At 42.9% G+C, this 25243-nt stretch overlaps 1 protein-coding gene across 6 annotated transcripts in view; it reads left to right on the top strand.

The window, feature by feature from the left end:
* Positions 1 to 23418, top strand: part of TMEM225B (transmembrane protein 225B) — a 48885-nt gene extending 25467 nt beyond the window's left edge. For 2 of the 6 annotated variants that reach the window (XM_073215052.1, XM_073215054.1), the window contains exons 4-9: positions 1168 to 1234; positions 9691 to 9926; positions 11178 to 11324; positions 12111 to 12248; positions 21711 to 21781; positions 23047 to 23418. In XM_073215052.1, coding sequence (XP_073071153.1) covers positions 9719 to 9926; positions 11178 to 11324; positions 12111 to 12248; positions 21711 to 21781; positions 23047 to 23151 — 669 coding nt within the window. In that variant the 5' untranslated portion in view covers positions 1168 to 1234; positions 9691 to 9718 and the 3' untranslated portion in view covers positions 23152 to 23418. Of the gene's footprint in view, positions 1 to 1167; positions 1235 to 6419; positions 9927 to 11177; positions 11325 to 12110; positions 12249 to 21710; positions 21782 to 23046 lie in introns of those variants that run through there. The other 4 variants (XM_073215055.1, XM_073215053.1, XM_073215051.1 and 1 more) reach the window with 4 other exon arrangements.
* Positions 23419 to 25243: the final 1825 nt, after the last annotated feature.

Here is a 25243-nt window from a genome sequence, read left to right as displayed (position 1 = left end):
AGCTCAGCAGGCCGTGGCATGCGGTGTCCCCGGAGCAGGGAGGGGACCCCTCAGGGGAGCGGACGAGGCTCCTGGGATCCGGACGGGAGGGCGAGGAGAGGCCCAGTCCCCACCCCAGGCCAAACCTCCCTCACAGCTGTTGGGACCCACGGCCAGGTCTGGGCCCATCTCTGGTCCGGGAAATGTCACTGTGGCTTTGGGGCCACCACGGACGGCCGAGCAGGGTTGTCAGGAGGAGGAACCCCTGACCAAGCCTGGGTCAATTTTCTTCGAGTTTGCTGCCCTGCGGGTTCCTTCCCGCCCACTTCCCCATTCTGACCCAGATATACTTTATGCTGTCAGCTTCCCAGTATCTTTCCCAGCTGTCCTGGGCTGCGCAGGTCCCGAGGAGGCTGCAGGGAGCTCAGGGAGTCCCTCCCAGGGGAGCCCCCACTGAGGAAGCCCCACCCAAGCCTGCCCCTCACAGATGGGGACCAGGCACCACGGGGTGTACAGCCCTTCCACTTCCCAGTGTCATAGGTCCTCTTAAAATAATTATTAAAGCAGTCAGGGAACATAGAGGACAGTTGTTTTGTTTTGTTTTGAATGCTCTTGGCAAAATAAAAATTTAGCAAGCCTCCCCTGTCCCCCTCTTCTCTCTGCCCTCACACATGCACATGAGCAGGCCTATTAGGAAAATTTCACTGGTTCCACTAATACCAGATTTGGGAAGCACCAAACTGAGTTGCTGGCCAGAGATGGCTGTTGAGCTAGGGGGCGGGGCAGCAATGGGGATTCTGGTCCCTGCCTGGCACCGACTGACTGTTGTATCCTGGACCTGTGGGTCCTTCTCGCCTGCTCTTTCTTGTTCAGTACAAAAGGATCTGCAAATCCCCTTTTATAGTAAGATGTCTGTGATCCTTTGAGTCTGGCCTGTATCAGTGCCTCCCCCAACTGCACATGCCTGGGGCACAGTTTCCAGCCCCATTGTTAAGGGCTGCCCCATGCAGCACCCGGCCTATCCCTAGAGAAAGGCTGGCAAGGCCCTTCTCACTCGAACACAGTCAGGTTGGGGGCACAGATCAGAGATGGCACACGGGACTGTGCCTGGCCTGCCATAGGCCCTGGGCTATGGGGGAAAGCACTGTGTCCTGTAATGTGATGTGTTTGTGTCTGTCTTCCTGGTAGGTACCACAAGCCTGAGGCTTCCTGGTTTGTTTATTTTAAACCTCTGAATCACCCCCATTGGCCTAAGGTGAGCATGGGGCATCCAGTAAGTGAAAATTAATTTTTGTGGAGGGAATGAGTAATGGCTGGTGGCAGGGTGGGGGCCTGGGGGGTCTTTGAGAGGATGAGAAAGGCTGGGGAGATGGAGCATGGGAGAGGGAGAAGCTGGAGTGAGTTCTAGGCTGGCGTGTGGGTGATGGAGAGAGAGTGGCCGAGACAGGAGACACAAGCCAACTTGAGATGAGCTGGGGTTGTGGGGGGACAGAAAGTGGTGGAGGCCATCAAATGACAATGTCCAGTGTCCTCCACCCCATCCAGAGGACACCAGAGGGTCAAGGTGCAGCCATGGCTCCTACCTGGAGAGTTTTAGAGCTAGAATTGCTCAGCTCACTCTTTCCAACCCACTTGAATTATCTTAAAGCAAAGGAAACAGGCCCTGAAGTTCAAGCGGCTCATCAGTATGGCTTGGAGGGTGGAGGAAAGAGCTAATGAACAGCTTTGGAGGGGAGGAAGGATAAAATTTTTCAGGTGGGAAGAAGAGAAACTAATGAATGGTGGAAAGGAGGAGAAAGCACATTAGAATTTTTCCAAACCACTCTGACAGCTTTCATGGGGGGACAGCGGTTTACCCATTTATACACAGCATATTCGGGGCAGGAGGGCACCCTGACTCCTGCCCTCTGCTCTTATGCTGGTTCTGCTATAGAGGTCAGGTCTCAGTATCTCCAAGGCACTTCTTGCCCCCTCTGCAGTGGGGATGGGGTGGTCTGCAGGGGACACTGGGAGGACCCCAAGCCTGGGCCTGAGCCCTGGGTTTGCACAGTGTGGAGAGGAGAAGCACCCTCACTCTGTGGGCAAGTCCCTTGTACTCACCGGGCACAGCCTGTGTAGGGGGACATCTCCAGGCCTGGCTTTGGTCATGACTCAGAAGAAGGGCTGTTGTCTTGGGGTGCCTCTTGCCTCCCTCCTCACCTCTCCATCACCTGAAGTCCTCCTGCACAACCAGGTGGCCAGGGGGGTCCTAGAGTCATCTGGATGCCTCCCAGCCCGGCAGCACCCAGGCTCCCCTGCTTCTCACTCACCACCTCAGGAAAACTCATTCCTTAGGGCAGCAAAGGCAGAAAGGAGAGCAGACCAACTGAATAAATTTTCCAATAGGTTGTGAATGGCTAGTAGCCCCTTTTCCCACAGGCACATTGTAATTTTAGGAGAAGATACCCCTCACCCCAACGTTAACCAAGCACCCAAGCCCCACTGCTGCGCTTGACCTTGGGTTTGGTGTGTGTTATTTCTTCTTTTTAAATTTTTTTTATTTTGGTATCGTTAATCTACAATTACATGAAGAACATTATGTTTACTAGGCTCCCCCCTTCACCAAGTCCCCCCTACATACCCCTTCACAGTCACTGTCCATCTGCATAGTAAGATGCTCTAAAATCACTACTTGTCTTCTCTGTGTTGCACAGCCCTCCCTGTACCCCCCACACACTATACATGCTAATCGTAATGCCGTCTTTCTTTTTCCTCACCCTTATCCCTCCCTTCCTTCCCATCCTCCCCAGTCCCTTTCCCTTTGGTAACTATTAGTCCATTCGTGGGTTCTGTGATTCTGCTGCTGTTTTGTTCCTTCAGTTTTCCTTTGTTCTTATACTCCACATATGAATGAAATCATTTGGTACTTATCTTTCTCCGCCTGGCTTATTTCACTGAGTGTAATACCCTCTAGCTCCATCCATGTTGTTGTGAATGGTAGGATCTGTTTTTTTCTTATGGCTGAGTAATATTCCATTGTGTATATGTACCACATTTTCTTTATCCGTTCACCTACTGATGGACATTTAGGTTGCTTCCATACCTTGGCTGTTGTAAATAGTGCAGCGATAAACATAGGGGTGCATCTGTCTTTTTCAGACTGGAGTGCTGCATTCTTAGGGTAAATTCCTACAAGTGGAATTCCTGGGTCAAATGGTATTTCTATTTTGAGCATTCTGAGGAACCTCCATACTGCCTTCCACAATGGTTGAACTAATTTACATTCCCACCAGCAGTGTAGGAGGGTTCCCCTTTCTCCACAACCTCGCCAACATTTGTTGTTTGTCTTTTTGATGATGGTGATCCTTACTGGTGTGAGGTGATATCTCATTGTGGTTTTAATTTGCATTTCTCTGATAATTAGCGATGTGGAGCATCTTTTCATGTGCCTGTTGGCCATCTGAATTTCTTCTTAAGAGAACTGTCTATTCAGCTCCTCTGCCGATTTTTTAATTGGATTATTTGCTTTTTGTTTGTTGAGGTGTGTGAGCTCTTTATATATTTTGGATATCAACCCTTTATCGGATCTGTCATTTATGAATATGTTCTCCCATACTGTAGAATACCTTTTTGTTCTCTTAATGGTGTCCTTTGCTGTACAGAAGCTTTTCAGCTTGATATAGTCCCACTTGTTCCTTTTTGCCTTTGTTTCCATTGCCCAAGGAGGTATGTTCATGAAGAAGTCACTCATGTTTATGTCCATGAGATTTTTGCCTATATTTTTTTCTAAGAGTTTTATGGTTTCATGACTTACATTCAGGTCTTTGATCCATTTGGAGTTTCTTTTGTGTGTGGGGTTAGACAGAGATCCAGTTTCCTTCTCTTACATGTAGCTGTCCAGTTTTGCCAGCACCATCTGTGGAAGAGACTGTCATTTCCCCATTGTATGTCCATGGCTCCTTTATCGTATATTAATTGGCCATATATGTTTGGGTTAATGTCTGGAGTCTCTATTCTGTTCCACTGGTCTGTGGTTCTGTTCTTGTGCCAGTACCAAATTGTCTTGATTACTATGGCTTTGTAGTGGAGCTTGAAGTTGGGGACCGAGGTCCCCCCTACTTTATTCTTCCTTCTCAGGATTGCTTTGGCTATTCGGGGTCTTTGATGGTACCATATGAATTTTTGAACTATTTGTTCCAGCTCATTGAAGAAAGTTGTTGGTAGTTTGATAGGAATTGCATCGAATCTATATATTGCTTTGGGCAGGATGCCATTTTGACGATATTAATTCTTCCTAGTCAGGAGCATGGGATGAGTTTCCATTTGTTAGTGACCTCTTTAATTTCTCTTAAGAGTGTCTTGTAGTTTTCAGGGTATAGGTCTTTCACTTCCTTGGTTAGGTTTATTCCTAAGTATTTTATTCTTTTTGATGTTATTGTGAATGGAATTGTTTTCCTGATTTCTCTTTCTATTAGTTCATTGTTAGTGTATAGGAAAGCTACAGATTTCTGTGTGTTAGTTTTGTATCCTGCAACTTTGCTGAATTCCGATATTAGTTCTAGTAGTTTTGCAGTGGAGTCTTTAGGGTTTTTTATGTACAATATCATGTCATCTGCAAATAGTGACAGTTTAACTTCTTCTTTACCAATCTGGATTCCTTGTATTTCTTTGTTTTGTCTAATTGCCGTGGCTAGGACCTCCAGTACTATGTTGAATAACAGTGGGGAGAGTGGGCATCCCTGTCTTGTTCCCGATCACAGAGGAAAAGCTTTCAGCTTCTCGCTGTTCAGTATGATGTTAGCTGTGGGTTAATCATATATGGTGGCCTTTATTATGTTGAGGTACTTGCCCTCTATGCCCATTTTGTTGAGAGTGTTTATCATGAATGGATGTTGAATTTTGTCAAATGTTTTTTCAGCATCTATGGAGATGATCATGTGGTTTTTGTCCTTCTTTCTGTTGATGTGGTGGGTGATGTTGATGGATTTTTTGAATGTTGTATCATCCTTGCATCCCTGGGATGAATCCCACTTGGTCATGGTGTATGATCCTTTTGATGTATATATGAATTCGGTTTGCTAATATTTTGTTGAGTATTTTTGCATCTACATTCATCAGGGATATTGGTCTGTAGTTTTCTTTTTTGGTGGGGTCTTTGCCTGGTTTTGGTATTAGGGTGATGTTGGCTTCATAGAATGAGTTTGGAAGTATTCCCTCCTCTTCTATTTTTTGGAAAACTTTAAGGAGAATGGGTATTATGTCTTCTCTGTATGTCTGATAAAGTTCTGAGGTAAATCCATCTGGCCCGGGGGTTTTGTTCTTTGGTAGTTTTTTGATTACCGCTTCAATTGCGTTGCTGGTAATTGCTCTGTTTAGATTTTCTGTTTCTTTCTGGGTCAGTCTTGGAAGGTTGTATTTTCCTAGGAAGTTGTCTATTTCTCCTAGGTTTCCCAGCTTGTTAGCATATAGGTTTTCATAGTACTCTCTAATAATTCTTTGTATTTCTGTGGGGTCCGTCGTGATTTTTCCTTTCTCATTTCTGATTCTGTTGATGTGTGTTGACTCTCTTTTCCTCTTAATAAGTCTGGCTAGAGGCTTATCTATTTTGATTATTTTCTCAAAGAACCAGCTCTTGGTTTCATTGATTTTTGCTATTGTTTTATTCTTCTCAATTTTATTTATTTCTTCTCTGATCTTTATTATGTCCCTCCTTCTGCTGACCTTAGGCCTCATTTGTTCTTCTTTTTCCAATTTTGATAATTGTGACATTAGACCATTCATTTGGGCTTGTTCTTCCTTCTTTAAATATGCCTGGATTGCTATATACTTTCCTCTTAAGACTGCTTTTGCTGTATCCCACAGTAGTTGGGGCTTTGTGTTTTTGTTGTCGTTTGTTTCCATATATTGCTGGATCTCCATTTTAATTTGTTCATTGATCCATTGATTACTTAGGAGCATGTTGTTAAGCCTCCATGTGTTTGTGAGCCTTTTTGCTTTCTTTGTACAATTTATTTCTAGTTTTATACCTTTGTGGTCTGAAAAGTTGGTTGGTAGGATTTCAATCTTTTGGAAAATACTGAGGCTCTTTTTGTGGCCTAGTATGTGGTCTATTCTGGAGAATGTTCCTTGTGCACTTGAGAAGAATGTGTATCCTGTTGCTTTTGGATGTGGAGTTCTGTAGATGTCTGTTAGGTCCATCTGTTCTGGTGTGTTGTTCAGTGCCTCTGTGTCCTTACTTATTTTCTGTGTGGTGGATCTGTCCTTTGGAGTGAGTGGTGTGTTGAAGTCTCCCAAAATGAATGCATTGCATTCTGTTTTCTCCTTTAATTCTGTTAGTATTTGTTTCACATATGTTGGTGCTCCTGTATTGGGTGCATATATGTTTATAATGGTTATATCCTCTTGTTGGACTGAGCCCTTTATCATTATGTAATGTCCTTCTTTATCTCTTGTTACTTTCTTTATTTTGAAGTCTATTTTGTCTGATACTAGTATTGCAACACCTGCTTTTTTCTCTCTGTTGTTTGCATGAAATATCTTTTTCCATCCCTTGACTTTTAATCTGTGCATGCCTTTGGGTTTGAGGTGAGTCTCTTGTAAGCAGCATATGGATGGATCTTGCTTTTTTATCCATTCTATTACTCTGTGTCTTTTGATTGGTGCATTCAGTCCATTTACATTTAGGGTGATTATTAAAAGATATGTACTTATTGCCATTGCAGGCTTTAAGTTTGTGGTTACCAAAGGTTCAAGGTTAGCTTGTTTACTACCTTACTGTCCGACCTCACTCGCTTATTGAGCTGTTGTAAACGCACTCTGATGATTCTTTCTTTCCCTTCTTTTTCCTCCTCCTCCATTCTTCTTATGTTGGGTGTTTTGTTCGGTGCTCTTTTTAGGAGTGCTCCCATCTAGAGCAGTCCCTGTAAGATACCCTGTAGAGGTGGTTTGTGGGAGGCAAATTCCCTCAACTTTTGCTTGTCTGGGAATTGTTTAATCCCTCCTTCATATTTAAATGATAATCGTGCTGGATACAGTATCCTTGGTTCGAGGCCCTTCTGTTTCATTCTATTCTCTTCTGGCCTGTAGGGTTTCTGTTGAGAAGTCTGATGATAGCCTGATGGGTTTTCCTTTGTAGGTGACCTTTTTTTTCTCTCTGGCTGCCTTTAATACTCTGTCGTTGTCTTTGATCTTTGCCATTTTAATTGTTATGTGTCTTGGTGTTGTCCTCTTTGGGTCCTGTCTCTTGGGAGTTCTGTGTGCCTCCGTAGTCTGAGCAACTATTTCCTCCCCCAGTTTGGGGAACTTTTCAGCAATTATTTCTTCAAAGAGACTTTCTATCCCTTTTCCTCTTTCTTCTTCCTCTGGCACCCCTATAATGTGGATATTGTTCCTTTTGAATTGGTCACACAGTTCTCTTAATAGTGTTTAATTCCTGGAAATCCTTTTATCTCTCTCTGCATCAGCTTCTATGCATTCCTGTTCTCTGGTTTCTGTTCCATCAATGGCCTCTTGCATCTTATCCAGTCTGCTTATAAATCCTTCCAGAGTTTGTTTCACTTCTGTAATCTCCTTCCGGACGTCTGTCATCTCCCTCCAGATGTCTGTAATCTCTGTCTGCACTTCATCCCGTAGCTCTTGCATATTTCTCTGCAGCTCTGTCAGCACGTTTGTGATTTTTATTTTGAATTCTTTTTCAGGGAGACTGGTTAGGTCTGCCTCTGCAGATCCTTTCTCAGGTGTTGTTTGAAGTATCTTGGACTGGAGCAAATGTTTTTTGCCTTTTCATGGTGATAGCTGTGGCTGTAGGCAGGTTACGGGTGTGTCAGCTTGGAGAAGAAAGTCCTTTCCTGCTTGCTGGATGCCTTGCCCTTCTCCTCTGCCTGTGACAGTTACCCGCACTCGTGGAGCAGCCACCGGGTTAGTCCCCTAAGCTGCTGTGGGTGCGGTGTTTGTCAGAGCAGCATGGAGCCCTGCGGGGAGTGGCAGGCATGCCAGGTGTGCTCCTCCTTGCTAGCGGTGACCCTGCTCGGCAGCTCTGTGCCAGCAGCGGCCTTTGGGTCTGGCCCAGGTGGCTGTGCCTTGGGCCTGGATTCCGGTCGGCTACTGGGAGTGCACCTGCTCCCTCTGGCTCTGCTGCAGGTGCCCACGGGCCTCTACTGTTCTCCTCTGGCTCCCCTGCCACCGGTGCGTGCGAGCCATGCCCGGGCTGTTTGGTCACGCTGCTGTGCACTCACACAAGTGTCTCCTGGTCTCCTCTGATGCTTTTGGCGCACGGATCTGCTCTCAGTCCCTTCCGGCGCCTCCGCCTCCAGCATGCACTGCCACTCTCCCACTACTGGGCCGGTGTGTCGGGGTCCGCGCCAGTTGGAGAAACGACTGGCAGGCTTCTTAGTGCTGTAAGGGGCTTCAGAGCTGCACTGCCTCCCCGGGGTTTAGGGCGCCTAAGTTTACCCGAGATTCCCAGCGCTGGCTATGTGTGCCACGACAATTTATTCCAGCTATGGGGTCCCTGTCTCTTTAAGACTTGCAGAAAGCACTCGCTTTTCTTTTGTCTCAAGGGTGCTGGTTGTGGAGACCTGCCCACAGGTTTTGCTTTTCTGTTTCTCTGATATCCAGCACCCCATGCACCTTGTGTCTGCGTTCTGGGTGCAGATTTCTAGAGCTGGTTGTTTAGCAGTCCTGGGCTTTCACTCCCTCCCCATTCTGACTCCTTTCTTCCCACCGGGTTTTGGGGTGAGGGAGCGTTCCGGTCCCGCCTGGCCATGGCTTATATCTTACCCCTTCATGTGATGCTGAGTTCTCGCATATGTAGATGTATCTTGGCTGTTGTACTGCATCCACTGGTGTCTCTTTTAGGAATAGTTGTATTTATTGTATTTTCATAAATATATATGTTTTGGGGAGGAGATTTTCTCTGAACTACTCACGCTGCCATCTTCCTGTGATACTGGTGTGTGTTACTTCACTTGGCCCTGCCCCTGAACTCACTGGGCAGGAGTTACATTTCTGTTCCAAATAGGGGACCCAAATTCCTGAGAGTTTTAGCAAGTTCCAAGGTTACACAGCTAGCAGTGATAAAGCCGGGACAGCAGTTTGGGGCTCCTAAGGCCGAGTTCAGCCAGTACTTAGGTTCCACATCACAGGTGTGTGTTCAAGAGAAGCATCTTGGATGTTAGGGCTAATGAGGGAGATGACCTGAGGGCCATGGCCTCCAGCCCGAGAGGGCATCTGTGGCTCTAAGTCTACTTGTAAAACTGTGTGCACATGATCTGCTCATTATCAGTAGCGGACTCCCCCTGGCCAGGTGGACCCCTACCATCTAAACCCCAGGTCCTGGGACAAGAAGGTTGTCACTGAGGAAGGGCACTTCAGACCCTGGTCTTACTGTCTCCCCCATCCTTTGTCTGAAATCTCAAAAGGCAAATAGCTGACTGTGAGGGAGGGTGTTAGAGAGGGTCTTCTATGGGTGGGTGTTAACAGAACTGAGTGGTTAGAACCTTAGAGCTGGAAGGGGTCCAGTCCAGCCTCCTCATCTTACAGAGGCAGAAGCTAGGGCTCAGAGAAGGGACCCCACATGCCCAGGTTCATGCTGTGAGTTAGCAGCAGAAATGTTTCATGCGTTTTTGAGGTCCAAAGAGGGAGGGTGCAAGACTTTAATGTTTAGCAACTGAAAGAACCCATTTCTGAGCCTCATGTCTGTGCTGACATTTCCTTCACCATGTGCCGCCTGAGGAGCGCTCACTTCTGCCCCGCACAGGTGATGCTGACTTTAGAGAACAAGGACATGAAGGGATTCACGTGGGCCATAGCCCCGGCCATGACCTCCCTGGGCTACCTGCTCATACTGCTGGTCTCCATCTTTCCCTTCTGGGTGCGGCTGGTGAATGAGGAGTCCCAGGAAGTGTTTTTCAGTGGCCTGTTTGAAAACTGCTTCCATATCAAATGCTGGAAGCCTCGACCCTTATCTGGTAAGGAGGGGTGGTGGTGGGGATTGGGAGGGGGAGATGGGACCAGCGTGGGGGCTGGCTGTGACAGAGGACTGGTTGGGAGCTGAGAGGACAGAATTGAATGACTTCATAAGGGCATTTTCTCTGACTCTCCACTGTCAGGATGGGAGGAAAATAGGTGACTGGGAAGGGGTTAATAATGCCAGGTTGACTACCCAAATCGGGAGCAAATGTATCAGCAACAAAGTTTATTTCTAGGGTATGAGTGGCTACTTGCTACTGCTCCCCTCCACCACTTGTCCCCGTAGTTTAACTGGTGGCAGCTCTACAGACAACACGCTCAGGCCTGGTGTCCACATTTTCAATGTACACAAATATGAGTTGAGTGAACTGTGAAGGTGCTTGAGATCATATTTTACAAGGTACCTAGGAAGGTCAGGAGAATGTCTGTCATGGAAAAGAGGTGACCCTGGGACCTGTAGGGACCATCTCCTGGTAACAGGAGCAGAGGATAGGCCAGACTGTGAACTCTTTGACTGACATTTGGGGGTGGCTAATTCTTATTTTGGGGCTCCCCTGTCCATTCCATGCCAGTAGCAAGACCTGCTCCCCCTTCACCCCCCAGATGATTTTAACAACCAAAATTACCTTCTGACATTGCCAAATATCCCCGGAAGGGGACAAAACTGTCCCTGGCTGAGAACCACTGGTTTAACCTGAGTAGATTCTAGAATATCTGGGTTTTCAACAGCACCTTTGTATCTTTGTCCCCCCACTAGCTGTCCACCTCTGCGTGCGCAGGAGGGCACAGGCTCCCTTTACCACAGGTCTGAGTCATGCCAGCAGCAGGAGAATAAATCACCCATCATATGGCTCTGCTATCTTCGGTCTGTTTCATTCTTTCTATTAACCAGGATAATTAAATAAGGATTCCTGGCAGGATTCAGGACTCTTCACCTCACAGAACTCTGATTTTCCACCACTAACTTGATTCAGTGTGACCCATTCAGACGCCAGTCTTCGTTTTCCATGCGCAACAAATTTTATCCCAAGAATTTCACTTTATGTTGATTATTACAACCACCATTTGTCCACCTAATTTTTTTCTTATACTTCCATGTCAGGGGTAATGAAATAGTGGGACCAGACCATTCTTGGTGGCAAACTGGTCGTGTGGTCCCAGGCCTTGTGTTGGGGGAAACCCAAGGGGACTCGGTGGGCCTCTGGCCTCATGGGTCAGGGTGCCCAGCCCAGCCTGCTGTCCCTCTGCAGTGTACATCATCCTTGGCCGTGTCTTCCTGCTGTCTGCGGTGGTCTTGTCTTTCTTCACCACCTTCATCCTGGTGTCCTTTGCATCCCAGCTCTTCCCAAGGATCCGGAAGCAGAATTTTGTGACAGCCTCCATCAGCTTCCTCACAGGTGTGGAACAGGCAGGCAAGCCTTGGGGAGGGCTCAGAGGGCAGGAGGGGTTCACTGTCTCTGAGATCAGGGGGAGAGAATCTGTAGGGTCCCTTCTGTTGCCTTCTCTGTGAAGTAGACCCCACCTCGGGACTTTTGACCCCTCTCCTTTGGGGCTTCTCAACAGCAGCATTTCCAGCTAGCATAGTCCTTACCCCACTGGCCTGGGGTCATTTATCTGGGGGGTCTTTTTACCATGATCTCTATCCCAGCAACTGTCATAGCATCTGGTACAGAATTATAATCTCACTGAGATATATGCTATAAATGTTTCTTGGATGAATCAATGGAGGAGACCGTCTTTGCCCTTTGAAACCTTTTGACTCTAAAAGGCTGACCAAGGCCCTACCCGGGGAGGCTCCCACCAGATGGAGGAGGAGGTGGAACGCTCACAGTGGGAAATCAGGTTGTTTCATCCACAGTATCACACAACACAGGGCTGCCTCTGGTGTCAGTTAAGGGCATGGGCACAGGGGGACCCAGGAAAGGGATTTCTGATTGTGGGGCCTTTGGGAGACAAGGCACATGGGCTTTCAGATGAGTTGGGAGGTTGGAGGAGACAGGTGTGTGGGTGAAGGTTACTGGGTCTAAGAGGGCAAAGGGTGTGGGTAGAGAAAGGGGCCTCCACGTGGGAGCCACAGAGGCTGTATTTAGGCCACGTGGCCCTGTATGACGAGTCTGAGGAAGGTGGGAGTAAAGGCTGGAACCCCCAGAGGAGAGCAAGAGCAACATAATGTGACCCTGCAGGGGCCTGTGCTTTCCTGGCCTTGTTGCTGCATGCCTTGGAGATGCAGAGTCTGAGGACCAAGCTGAGTCCCCACCAGTTCTCCGTGCAGTGGCCTTACTATGTCCTGATCTTTGGCATCCTTCTCTTCATAGTGGCTGGTGAGTATCCTGTGGCTGGTGCCCCTCTCCCTGCACTCTGTCTGGATTCAGGAGCTGTGTGCACTGTAGAGCTGCGCTGTTCAAAACTGTAGTTACTAGCTACTTATGGCTATTTAACTTTAATTAAAATGAAATAGAGTTAGAAATTCAGTTCCTTAGTCACAGCAGCCACATTCCAAATGTCCAATAACCACATTATGATGTATCTAGCGGCTACCATATTGGATGTTGCAGACTCAGAAATTTCCATGGATGTAGAAGGTTCTAGAGCCTCAACTGTGTCCCTATCCTCCTTGACTTTAGAATAAAACTTCCTCATTTTCTTACTTTCCTTTACACTATCCTGGTTCCTAAGGCTTTCTACTTCTGTTTCCATCTTTATTTAGAAATCTAGGATCTCATTCCTCACCCTACGCCCTTTATATTTACATACCATCACCATCTGAATTCTTAATCCTGCCTAATTTTGTCCCTACTACTAATTCTCTTTCCCCTATATTAACCTGACACATGATCACAATCTTTTTTAACTTGATTTAATTACAAATTAAATACATAAAAAAGAATATTTCTAATATATCTGCAAGATACAAGTAATTAAAAATAGACCATACACCCATATTTCCACCATGTAGTGTTAAGAAATACCCACATGTTGTCAAATCCATTATTTGTAAGTCATACCCTTATTTTACATACCACTGAGAAAGAAAAATTGATGCAAATTATTATTTTATGGTGCTATAGCTCGTAAGGCACAGCCTTATTTCAGAGATGTTAAGATGTGAAAAAATTGGCTTGCCTGAATTAATGACAAGTGGTGGAACGTGAAGTATCTCTGAGGTCTTCCCCATCAGCCATGTGGCTGTCCCTGATCTCATCGTCTTCTCTCAGGAACCAATTCTGAAATTTATGCTAATCGTACTTACCAGACACATATATCCTTAAGCAGTATGTTATTTAGTTTTGTATGCTTTAAAACTTTATATAATCATATTGTATGTATTCTTTTGGGACTTGCTATGTTATATATCAACATTATAACCTTGAGATTCCTCCTTGTTAACATGAGGACCTAAGTTTCGTTTATTTTTGCCATCTTAACTAAGTTGCCTGTAAAATGGGCATAGTATGAAGTTCCATGGGAGAATTTTAAGCTCATCATTCAGTTTCTTTAATGATTAGAGGACTATTCAGGTATTTTATTTCTTCTTGAGTCAGTTTTGGTGGTTTATATATTGCTACAAATTTGCACATTTTATCTAAATTTTAAAATTTGTTGATATAAAGTTACTCAAAATGTTTTCTTTTTTGACATTAATTTGTGCTGTGTCTGTAGTTATGTACTTCTTTTTTCATACCTAATTTTCTGTTTTCCCATTACCAGTTTTGTCAGAGGTTTATCACTTTTGTAGTCTTTTTGAAGAACCAGGCTTTGGCTCTCTTGAACCTTCATATTTTGTTTGTTTTTTTATTTAATTAATTTTTGCTTCTTATTTTGAACTTCCCACCCTACTACTTTTTGGCATTTATTCTACTATTCCTTTTCCAACTTCTTAAATCAGGATCTAAGCTCATTGGTTAGTTCTTCTTTTCTAAGAAAGGAGGCATTTAAAGTTTTAATTACGCTCCAACAACTGCTTTATTTGCATCTCCAATTTTGATGTGTAACATTTTTTGTTATTGTTCTATTTCAAATATTTTCTAGTTCCCCATATAGTTTTTTTCTTTGATCCATGAACTATTTTAAAGTGTAGTTTTATTTATTTTTTCTTCATACAAATTTGTATTGTTAGACTTTTTTACAATAAACCTGTAATTCATTTAGAACAAAATAATTTACAAAAAGATAACAATATAGGAAGTTAAAGGAATAGTGTCATAAACAAACTCACAATTACACCACATAAAGTATAGTTTTAAATTTCCAAGCATAGAATTTTTATTGTATCTTTGTGTTAGTGATTTTTACTTAATTCCATTTTGATGAGAGATAATGTTCTATATAATCCTAATATTTTCAGACTGGGACTTGCTTTATAGCCTAGTTTGAGGTCCATTTTCTCGTTTCATGTTGAATGCAACCTTTTATCTATAAACATTAGATGAAGCTTGCTCATTATTTTGTTTAAATCTTGATTTAGAATTGTTATATTTTACTTCTGAACTGAATTTTTTATCACTATGCAGTGAACTTTTTTATTGCTAGAAATGCTTTTTGTTATAAAGTCTGTTGTATCTGATATTACTATACTGCTACATTCTTTAGATTAATATTTGCCTATTGAATCTATTTAATCTTTTACTTTATTTTTTTTAGGAGAGCAAGGCAGAGGCTTTTATTTAGAGATAGAGAGAAAGGACAGAGCTCCTGGCTCATGCCAGGAGGGGACAAGAGAGTCCCCAGTCTTTTACTTTAAATATTTTTCTGTCTTCATGTTTTGTGTGTCTTTTATACATAACTTACAATTGGATTTTTTCCTGTAGTGCTGTAATCTTAGTTTTTTGTGAGGAGCATTTAGTTGATTTACATTTATTGTCACTACAGATGTAGCTGTATTTTCCCACCACCTTAACTTGTGCTTTCTGCTCTCCCCTCTCCCTCCTCTCCTGCACTGGTTTGGATTGAATTTTATGTGTATAATTCTTAGTGTGTTTACCCCTTGTTTAGTCTGGAAGTTATACAGTCTATTTTTGTTCATTTAGGAGTTACTCTTGACATTTTAACATGCTTACTAACAATGTTGAAAGTTAATCAATATATTTATTCTCTAATTTGGAACCCCCCTTCCAATTTCTGTGCTATCTTGTCCAGTGTTTTAGTTTCCTCTGTTCTTTCATTCTATACATATGGACTTACTATTATTATTCTATGCATTTAATATTGTTTGTTTAAATTTACCACATATTTAACAATTTAGTTGCTCATCAAACTTTCTCAGACCTTCTGTCTAAGATCATTATCCTTCTGCCTGAAATACACCCTTTATATAAAATACTTTTTAACTAGAGTCAGTTAGAGACATATTCCCTCATACTTTGTATGAAATTATCGTTCTTTCATTTTTGTTTATTAAAGTTAGTTTTGCTGAACATATATTTTTGATAGTATTCTCTCAGCAGACAAGATATTATTGTTATTTCTCCACTTCCATTGTTGTTGAGAAGTTGGTTCTCTGTAAAAATGTCATTCTCTTTGAGGCAGTCTTTCTTTTCTTTCATACTTTCTTTGGTGTTTTGTAGGATATGGATATTTGTATTACGTTGTGTTGTGTGAAATGAATCTGAGGAGTGGTGTCATGCAAAACTTCCAGAACATTTTTATCATCTCCCCATTTTGCCTCCTCTTCTTTTTTCCCTTTGTGGAACTCCAGGAAGACATCTGTTAGGCTTTGTTACTCTATCCTGCATGTTTCTTAACTTCTCTTTCATATTTTCTGTCTCTTTATCTTTCTAGGCTGCATTCTGACAACTTATATAGATGTGTCTTCAGTTTCATCCATTCACATTCTTGCTGTGTTCTGATCTGCTATTTAACCTACCCATAACATTTTTATTTTAGTTAGTCTAATTTCATAACCAGAAGTTGTATTTTCCCTTAAATCTTGTCACTTTTTAATGCTTTTTCCTTATTTATATTTTAATGTATATTCTAAGTATATTTTTTATACATGTCAAACATTTTATATTCTGTGTCTTATAAGTTTAATGGCTGAATTATTTGCAGATCTGAGTCTGCTGGCTGCTGTTTCTGCAGGCTCTTGCTTATGGTGTCTTGTTTCTTGGTATGTTTTGTGTTATTTGACTGTGAATACATTTTTCTTGGAATTTTTTTGGTGGAAATTCTTTGAGGCCTGTAATTAAAGTGTTCCCTTGAAAAAATGTTTGAATTTGCTTGTCTGGTGCTTGGGTGCACAACTAGCCTGGGATGACAAACAAAATACATAGTTACTGTGAATGTAGATGCAGACCCATGTAACAGTTAGCCTGTATTTATGAAATGTCAGTCAATAAAGATAACTTTGAAGTTCCAGCTTCATAAGGCAGACTTTCTTTAGATCCCCCTGGGCTTTCCATCTTTTGTGTGTCTCAAATGGCCAGCAGAATGGAAAGGCTGGGTCACCAGGGTGGAGTCTCTGAGGTGAAGGCTGATTATGTGCTTGCTTAACACCCTGGATACCTGTTTTCACCATGGCTTTGGCTTCCAAGTATGTCTTACTCTGATGTCAGCTTGATGATGCATTTACAAATAAGTGTTTGGAGAAATATTTAGAATTTCTCTTGGTGTTACTGGGAGAGTATCTAGTCTGCTATAATTTTGAAAATATGGGTCCATCATCTTAGTCTTTCTTTTTATTTTATTTTATTTTATTTTATTTTGGTATCATTAATCTATAATCACATGAAGGACATTATGTTTACTAGGCTCCCCCCTTCATCAAGTCCCGCCCATATCCCCGTTCACAGTCATTGTCCATCAACATAGTAAGTTGCTGTAAAATCACTACTTGTCTTCTCTGTGTTGCACAGCCCTCCCCGTGCCACCCCCCTCTATACATGTTAATCGTAAGGCCCCCTTTCTTTTTTTCCCGCCCTTATCCCTCCCTTCCCTTTCCCTTTAGTAATTGTTAGTCCATTTTTGGGTTCTGTGCGTCTGCTGCTGTTTTGTTCCTTCAGTTTTCTTTTGTTCTTATACTCCACATATGAGTGAAATAATTTAGTACTTGTCTTTCTCTGCCTGGCTTATTTCACTGAGCATAATACCCTCTAGCTCCATCCATGTTGTTGTGAATGGTAGGATCTGTTTTTTCCTTATGGTTGAGTAGTATTCCATTGTGTATATGTACCACATCTTCTTTATCCATTCATCTACTGATGGACATTTAGGTTGCTTCCATATCTTGGCTATTGTAAATAGTGCAGTGATAAACATAGGGTGCATCTGTCTTTTTCAAACTGGAGTGCTGCATTCTTGGGGTAAATTCCTACAAGTGGAATTCCTGGGTCAAATGGTATTTCTATTTTGAGCATTCTGAGTAACCTCCATACTGCTTTCCACAATGGTTGAACTAATTTACATTCCCACCAGCAGTGTAGGAGGGTTCCCCTTTCTCCACAGCCTTGCCAACATTTGTTGTTGTTTGTCTTTTGGATGGTAGCCATCCTTACTGGTGTGAGATGATATCTCATTGTGGTTTTAATTTGCATTTCTCTGATGACAAGCGATGTGGAGCATCTTTTCATGTGTCTGTTGGCCATCTGGATTTCTTCCTTAGAGAACTGTCTATTCAGCTCCTCTGCCCATTTTTTAATTGGATTATTTGCTTTTTGTTTGTTGAGGTGTGTGTGAGCTCTTTATATATTTTGGATGTCAACCCTTTATCGGATCTGTCATTTATGAATATGTTCTCCCATACTGTAGGATACCTTTTTGTTCTATTGATGGTGTCCTTTGCTGTACAGAAGCTTTTCAGCTTGATATAGTCCCATTTGTTCATTTTTGCTTTTGTTTCCCTTGCCCAGGGAGATATGTTCAAGAAGAGGTCACTCATGTTTATGTCTAAGAGATTTTTGCCTATGTTTTCTTCTAAGAGTTTTATGGTTGCATGACTTACATTCAAGTCTTTGATCCATTTTGAATTTACTTTTGTGTATGGGGTTAGGCAGTGATCCAGTTTCATTCTCTTACATGTAGCTGTCCAGTTTTGCCAGCACCATCTGTTGAAGAGACTGTCATTTCCCCATTGTATGTCCATGGCCCCTTTATCGTATATTAGTTGACCATATATGTTTGGGTTAATGTTTGGAGTGTCTATTCTGTTCCATTGGTCTGTGGCTCTGTTCTTGTGCCAGTACCAAATTGTCTTGATTACTGTGGCTTTGTAGTAGAGCTTGAAGTTGGGGAGTGAGATCCCCCCTACTTTATTCTTCCTTCTCCGGATTGCTGTAGCTATTCGGGGTCTTTGGTGTTTCCATATGAATTTTTGAACTATTTGTTCCAGTTCATTGAAGAAAGTTGTTGGTAGTTTGATAGGAATTGCATCAAATCTATATATTGCTTTGGGCAGGATGCCATTTTGACGATATTAATTCTTCCTAGTCAGGAGCATGGGATGAGTTTCCATTTGTTAGTGACCTCTTTAATTTCTCTTAAGAGTGTCTTGTAGTTTTCAGGGTATAGGTCTTTCACTTCCTTGGTTAGGTTTATTCCTAAGTATTTTATTCTTTTTGATGTTATTGTGAATGGAATTGTTTTCCTGATTTCTCTTTCTATTAGTTCATTGTTAGTGTATAGGAAAGCTACAGATTTCTGTGTGTTAGTTTTGTATCCTGCAACTTTGCTGAATTCCGATATTAGTTCTAGTAGTTTTGCAGTGGAGTCTTTAGGGTTTTTTATGTACAATATCATGCCATCTGCAAATAGTGACAGTTTAACTTCTTCTTTACCAATCTGGATTCCTTGTATTTCTTTGTTTTGTCTAATTGCCGTGGCTAGGACCTCCAGTACTATGTTGAATAACAGTGGGGAGAGTGGGCATCCCTGTCTTGTTCCCGATCACAGAGGAAAAGCTTTCAGCTTCTCGCTGTTCAGTATGATGTTAGCTGTGGGTTAATCATATATGGTGGCCTTTATTATGTTGAGGTACTTGCCCTCTATGCCCATTTTGTTGAGAGTGTTTATCATGAATGGATGTTGAATTTTGTCAAATGCTTTTTCAGCATCTATGGAGATGATCATGTGGTTTTTGTCCTTCTTTCTGTTGATGTGGTGGGTGATGTTGATGGATTTTTTGAATGTTGTATCATCCTTGCATTCCCTGGGATGAATCCCACTTGGTCATGGTGTATGATCCTTTTGATGTATATATGAATTCGGTTTGCTAATATTTTGTTGAGTATTTTTGCATCTACATTCATCAGGGATATTGGTCTGTAGTTTTCTTTTTTGGTGGGGTCTTTGCCTGGTTTTGGTATTAGGGTGATGTTGGCTTCATAGAATGAGTTTGGGAGTATTCCCTCCTCTTCTATTTTTTGGAAAACTTTAAGGAGAATGGGTATTATGTCTTCTCTGTATGTCTGATAAAGTTCTGAGGTAAATCCATCTGGCCCGGGGGTTTTGTTCTTTGGTAGTTTTTTGATTACCGCTTCAATTGCGTTGCTGGTAATTGCTCTGTTTAGATTTTCTGTTTCTTTCTGGGTCAGTCTTGGAAGGTTGTATTTTCCTAGGAAGTTGTCTATTTCTCCTAGGTTTCCCAGCTTGTTAGCATATAGGTTTTCATAGTACTCTAATAATTCTTTGTATTTCTGTGGGGTCCGTCGTGATTTTTCCTTTCTCATTTCTGATTCTGTTGATGTGTGTTGACTCTCTTTTCCTCTTAATAAGTCTGGCTAGAGGCTTATCTATTTTGATTATTTTCTCAAAGAACCAGCTCTTGGTTTCATTGATTTTTGCTATTGTTTTATTCTTCTCAATTTTATTTATTTCTTCTCTGATCTTTATTATGTCCCTCCTTCTGCTGACCTTAGGCCTCATTTGTTCTTCTTTTTCCAATTTTGATAATTGTGACATTAGACCATTCATTTGGGCTTGTTCTTCCTTCTTTAAATATGCCTGGATTGCTATATACTTTCCTCTTAAGACTGCTTTTGCTGTATCCCACAGTAGTTGGGGCTTTGTGTTTTTGTTGTCGTTTGTTTCCATATATTGCTGGATCTCCATTTTAATTTGTTCATTGATCCATTGATTACTTAGGAGCATGTTGTTAAGCCTCCATGTGTTTGTGAGCCTTTTTGCTTTCTTTGTACAATTTATTTCTAGTTTTATACCTTTGTGGTCTGAAAAGTTGGTTGGTAGGATTTCAATCTTTTGGAAAATACTGAGGCTCTTTTTGTGGCCTAGTATGTGGTCTATTCTGGAGAATGTTCCTTGTGCACTTGAGAAGAATGTGTATCCTGTTGCTTTTGGATGTGGAGTTCTGTAGATGTCTGTTAGGTCCATCTGTTCTGGTGTGTTGTTCAGTGCCTCTGTGTCCTTACTTATTTTCTGTGTGGTGGATCTGTCCTTTGGAGTGAGTGGTGTGTTGAAGTCTCCCAAAATGAATGCATTGCATTCTGTTTTCTCCTTTAATTCTGTTAGTATTTGTTTCACATATGTTGGTGCTCCTGTATTGGGTGCATATATGTTTATAATGGTTATATCCTCTTGTTGGACTGAGCCCTTTATCATTATGTAATGTCCTTCTTTATCTCTTGTTACTTTCTTTATTTTGAAGTCTATTTTGTCTGATACTAGTATTGCAACACCTGCTTTTTTCTCTCTGTTGTTTGCATGAAATATCTTTTTCCATCCCTTGACTTTTAATCTGTGCATGCCTTTGGGTTTGAGGTGAGTCTCTTGTAAGCAGCATATGGATGGATCTTGCTTTTTTATCCATTCTATTACTCTGTGTCTTTTGATTGGTGCATTCAGTCCATTTACATTTAGGGTGATTATTAAAAGATATGTACTTATTGCCATTGCAGGCTTTAAGTTTGTGGTTACCAAAGGTTCAAGGTTAGCTTGTTTACTACCTTACTGTCCGACCTCACTCGCTTATTGAGCTGTTGTAAACGCACTCTGATGATTCTTTCTTTCCCTTCTTTTTCCTCCTCCTCCATTCTTCTTATGTTGGGTGTTTTGTTCGGTGCTCTTTTTAGGAGTGCTCCCATCTAGAGCAGTCCCTCTAAGATACCCTGTAGAGGTGGTTTGTGGGAGGCAAATTCCCTCAACTTTTGCTTGTCTGGGAATTGTTTAATCCCTCCTTCATATTTAAATGATAATCGTGCTGGATACAGTATCCTTGGTTCGAGGCCCTTCTGTTTCATTGCATTAAGTATATCATGCTATTCTCTTCTGGCCTGTAGGGTTTCTGTTGAGAAGTCTGATGAGAGCCTGATGGGTTTTCCTTTGTAGGTTACCTTTTTTTTTCTCTCTGGCTGCCTTTAATACTCTGTCGTTGTCTTTGATCTTTGCTATTTTAATGATTATGTGTCTTGGTGTTGCCCTCCTTGGATCCCTTGTCATGGGAGTTCTCTGTACCTCTGTGGTCTGAGAGGCTATTTCCTCCCCTCGTTTGGGGAACTTTTCAGCAATTATTTCTTCAAAGACACTTTCTATCCCTTTTTCTCTCTCTTCTTCCTCTGGCACCCCTATAATGCAGATATTGCTCCATTTTGATTGGTCACACAGTTCTCTTAAAATTCTTTAATTCCTGGAGATCCTTTTATCTCACTCTGCATCAGCTTCTCTGTGTTCCTGTTCTCTGTTTTCTAGTCCATTAATGGTCTCTTGCATCTCGCCCATTGTGTTTTGAAGTCCCTTCAGAGATTGTTTTATTTCAGTATTCTCCCTCCTTAGTTCTTGCATATTTCTCTGCAAGTCCGTCAGCATGGTTATGACTGTTGTTTTGAATTCTTTTTCAGGAACATTGGTTAAATCTATCTCCTCAGGTTCCTTCTCAGGGAAAGATGTAGAAGATGTCGAAGCTGTCTGGGTTAGTCTTGTCTGGATCAAATTTTTTTGCCTTTTCATGTTGAAAGGTGCCGTGGTGTGCTATTGACTCATCTGTCAGCTGGGAGAGTCAAGACTTTCCACTTGCTCCTGGCCTTTCTTTCCTGGGACAACTGCGTCCCCTAGTGGCTTGTGTTGGGCAATTGCATGTATATTGGGTCTATCTTGCTGGGCAGGTATGGAGGAAGCTCCCTTGCTGTGGGCGTGGCCAGCCTCAGGCTTCTGCTCTGCTGTGGCAGGGCCCCGGAGGGGTAATGGATGGGGGGCTGTTTGGTTGTTTACCTCTGTGAGGGGTCTCAGAGCTGTTGTCCAGGGGGTTAGTGTGCCCGGAATTCCCTGGAATTTCCAGCTGCTGGACTGTGACCCGGGAAGCTTCCGTCCAGCTCTGGTGTCCCTGTCCCTTTAAGACTTTCAAAAAGCACTTGCTTTTCTATGTCCCAGGGGCGCCGGCTTTGGGACCCGCTCACAGGTCTTACTATCCTGCTTCCCTAGTTCCCAGCACCCCACGCACACACTGTGTGTCTGCGCTCTGGTGCGGAAGGCTGGGGCTGGGTGTTCAGCAGTCCTGGGCTCCCTCTCCCTCCCCGCTCTGACTCCTCTCCTCCTTCGGGGAGCTGGGGTGAGGTGCCTTGGGTCCCGCTGGGCTGCGGCTTGTATCCTACCCCTTTCACCAGGCACTGGGTTCTCGCAGGTGTGGATGTAGTCTGGCTATTGTCTTGTGTCTTCTGGTCTCTCTTTTAGGGATAGTTGTAGTTGTTGTATTTTCAAAAATATATGTTTTTGGGAGGAGATTCCCAGTGTCCTACTCACGCCACCATCTTGGCTCCGCCTTCCCATCATCTTAGTGTTAACCTTAGCACAGCATTTAGTAGTCATTCGACATATCTGCATTTGTTCTAATGAACATAAGTTCTCTTCTCTCTTTCTTTTATGCGACTGAGACTATTGAGCTGGGTATCACGAGGCCTGGGTTTTGTGTTTGATATTCCAACCTCGAACCTTGTTTCTGACTTATTAATGGTTAGACCATTGCTAAGATGCCTTCCAGCACTTGCTATGGTTTTGTGTTTACCTATCTATTTGTATGCCTTGTCTTTTGGTGAATTCTGTTTTCCCTTCTGTCTCTGTAATACTCTAAGTTGGAGGGGAGAACTGGGAAGGCAGGTACACACCAGAGGGGTTCCTGACCTCTGGGCAAGGAGTTTGACAACTCTTTATAACCTGACCCAAACTTCTGCTGTTACCTAGGTGCCATCTGCCTCTTTCAAGAAACAGCCTACCTTGACTGCCAGTTGTTGCCTATTTCCCAGAATACCGAGGAGACCCAAGGGATCCAGCACCAGGAGAATCTGAAGAGTTTGGGAGGAGACCTGATCTCAATACAAAAGGAGACCCTGCTCAAGGAAGAAACAATTATTTAGTCCAGGATAGACTGTCCTCTGCCCTCCATCCATCTGTGGGAGTGTACCTGAGTAGGTGTGTGTGGCTCCCCCTTTGTGGCCAGTCTCTGCTACTTTGGATGAGTTTCTTGAGACTCAGATCAACCCTCCACTTCCCCATACTCACAGTGACTCTATCTTGCTTATATTTGAAATTTGTTAAAAGTTTTAAAAATTCTTCTGACAGCTTCCTGAGTGATTTTTGTTTTTGCAGGTGTTTTCAATAAAAGGACTACTGTGTGTTAATCTATACCTCAAAAACAAACAAACAAATGAACAATAACAAAACAAAATCCAAAAAACAAAAAACCTAACCAACCAACCTAAAAAAAAAAAACCAACCTCCAAAACTAAAACCAGCCTGGAGGGAAAGAAGGGAGGGAGGAGGAATATTACAAAATGACCAAGTGAAATGAGCATTTGTGAAACAATAACTGAACCAGACAAGACTATAACCACAAAAGAAGGTGTTGTTTAAGTTAGTGACATTAAAAGAAAAACTGATGTCCCCAGACAAAAGTGTGACTCAGTCCAGGAATCTGCTTAAGTACGTGTTGGAGGGAAGGGTTGGGAGTAAGTAAAGGTGAACGCTTCCCCAAGAAGGAACTCCAGGTCTGAGACTCAGAGCCCAATGAGTCTGTGCCTCTGGGCATAGGCGAGAGAGAAAACAGAAGATGAAGTCATTTAGTAAATGACAAAGGCCACATCTCAAATCAATGAGAACGGCCTTTTTAAAAGAAGACAACTTGTTGGTCATCTGCAAGGAGATCATTTTGGGTCCATACCTTATAACACTTGCTAAGGCCAAGTCCGGTTGGGCTCACAGATCTCAGATTATTTTATGTTACAAATTACACCCTCAGTCCATCTAGGAAATATGTCAGATAGCTTTCCTTCACCAACAGGCACTCACATCCAAGAGGCAGGAGCCTGAACCTTATCATCCAGGGGCAAGAGAAACTACTCGATGGGCTCAATCTGTCTCGGAAAACCGAACTTTACCTAACAATACCAAAAAGCGTTCTTCAGCTTGCCTTGGAGGAGAAGACACAGGGAAGAACACATTCTGGAAGAGGCAGGAGATGGGAGCAGGTCACAGGTTTCCAGGTCAGCTCTGGAGACAAGAAAGGGGCTCCTCTAAACTGGGAAGAAAAGAATCAAAGAAGAGTGATGGTCTAGGTCAGGACTCAGCAAACTTTTCCTATGAAGGGCCACATAGAAGCTATCCTAGGCTTTGCAGGACACAGTTTTTGCCTATTCCTCTTTGTTTTTATAATCCTTTACACATGGGAAAACCACCTTCAGCTCACAGTCAGGGGTGAATTTGGCACAAGGGCTGTGGCTTGCTGACCCCCTGAGTTGGTTATTTTTCAGTTCTTCGAGAGAGGTGTTAAAGGACTTCATTCTTGGTCTCTTAAGGAAGTTATCTACTGAGAGTGCATGGGACAATGACAGGCTGAGAGCTTAAATAATGCAGTAAAAATTGGAATCTCTGTTGTGAAGAATGATGCAAGAGAAGATCGCAGTGTAAATGGAAAGACTGCCAGGCAGCGCTGGACGCCCAGGTGAGACTGAGAATAAAGCAGAACGACAGCAACAAGTGACCGAATCCACACAACTGCTTGTGTGATCTGGGGGCAGATGTGCAGGAAACAAAGCTGCCTTAACCCATTACTGAGACTTGTCATGACGATTATGAGAGAATGCCAAGGGGAGGGAATGAGGGCTCTGGTGCGAGGCTGTATTGAGCAACCATGGGTTCAAGCTGAGCAGAGGAAGAATGGAAACCAAAAGGAAAATGAAGCTGAGTCAGAAGTTAGGATGGGGACCTAAATCAGGTTTCAGGAATTTTTCCAGAAATATTATAGGCAAACTGAGCATAAAATGCATATCCTTTCTGTTTTCCATCGACAGAATCATGTTATATTCTGTTCTGCACTTTCCTTTTATTCACTAAACAATAGCTCTTTCCATACCTACATATATCGTTCTACCCCCTTCTTTAT

This window comes from Manis javanica, chromosome 10 (genome assembly GCF_040802235.1).
Source record: "Manis javanica isolate MJ-LG chromosome 10, MJ_LKY, whole genome shotgun sequence".
NCBI lineage: Eukaryota > Metazoa > Chordata > Mammalia > Pholidota > Manidae > Manis > Manis javanica.
This window is presented reverse-complemented; position numbering and strand designations above follow the sequence as displayed.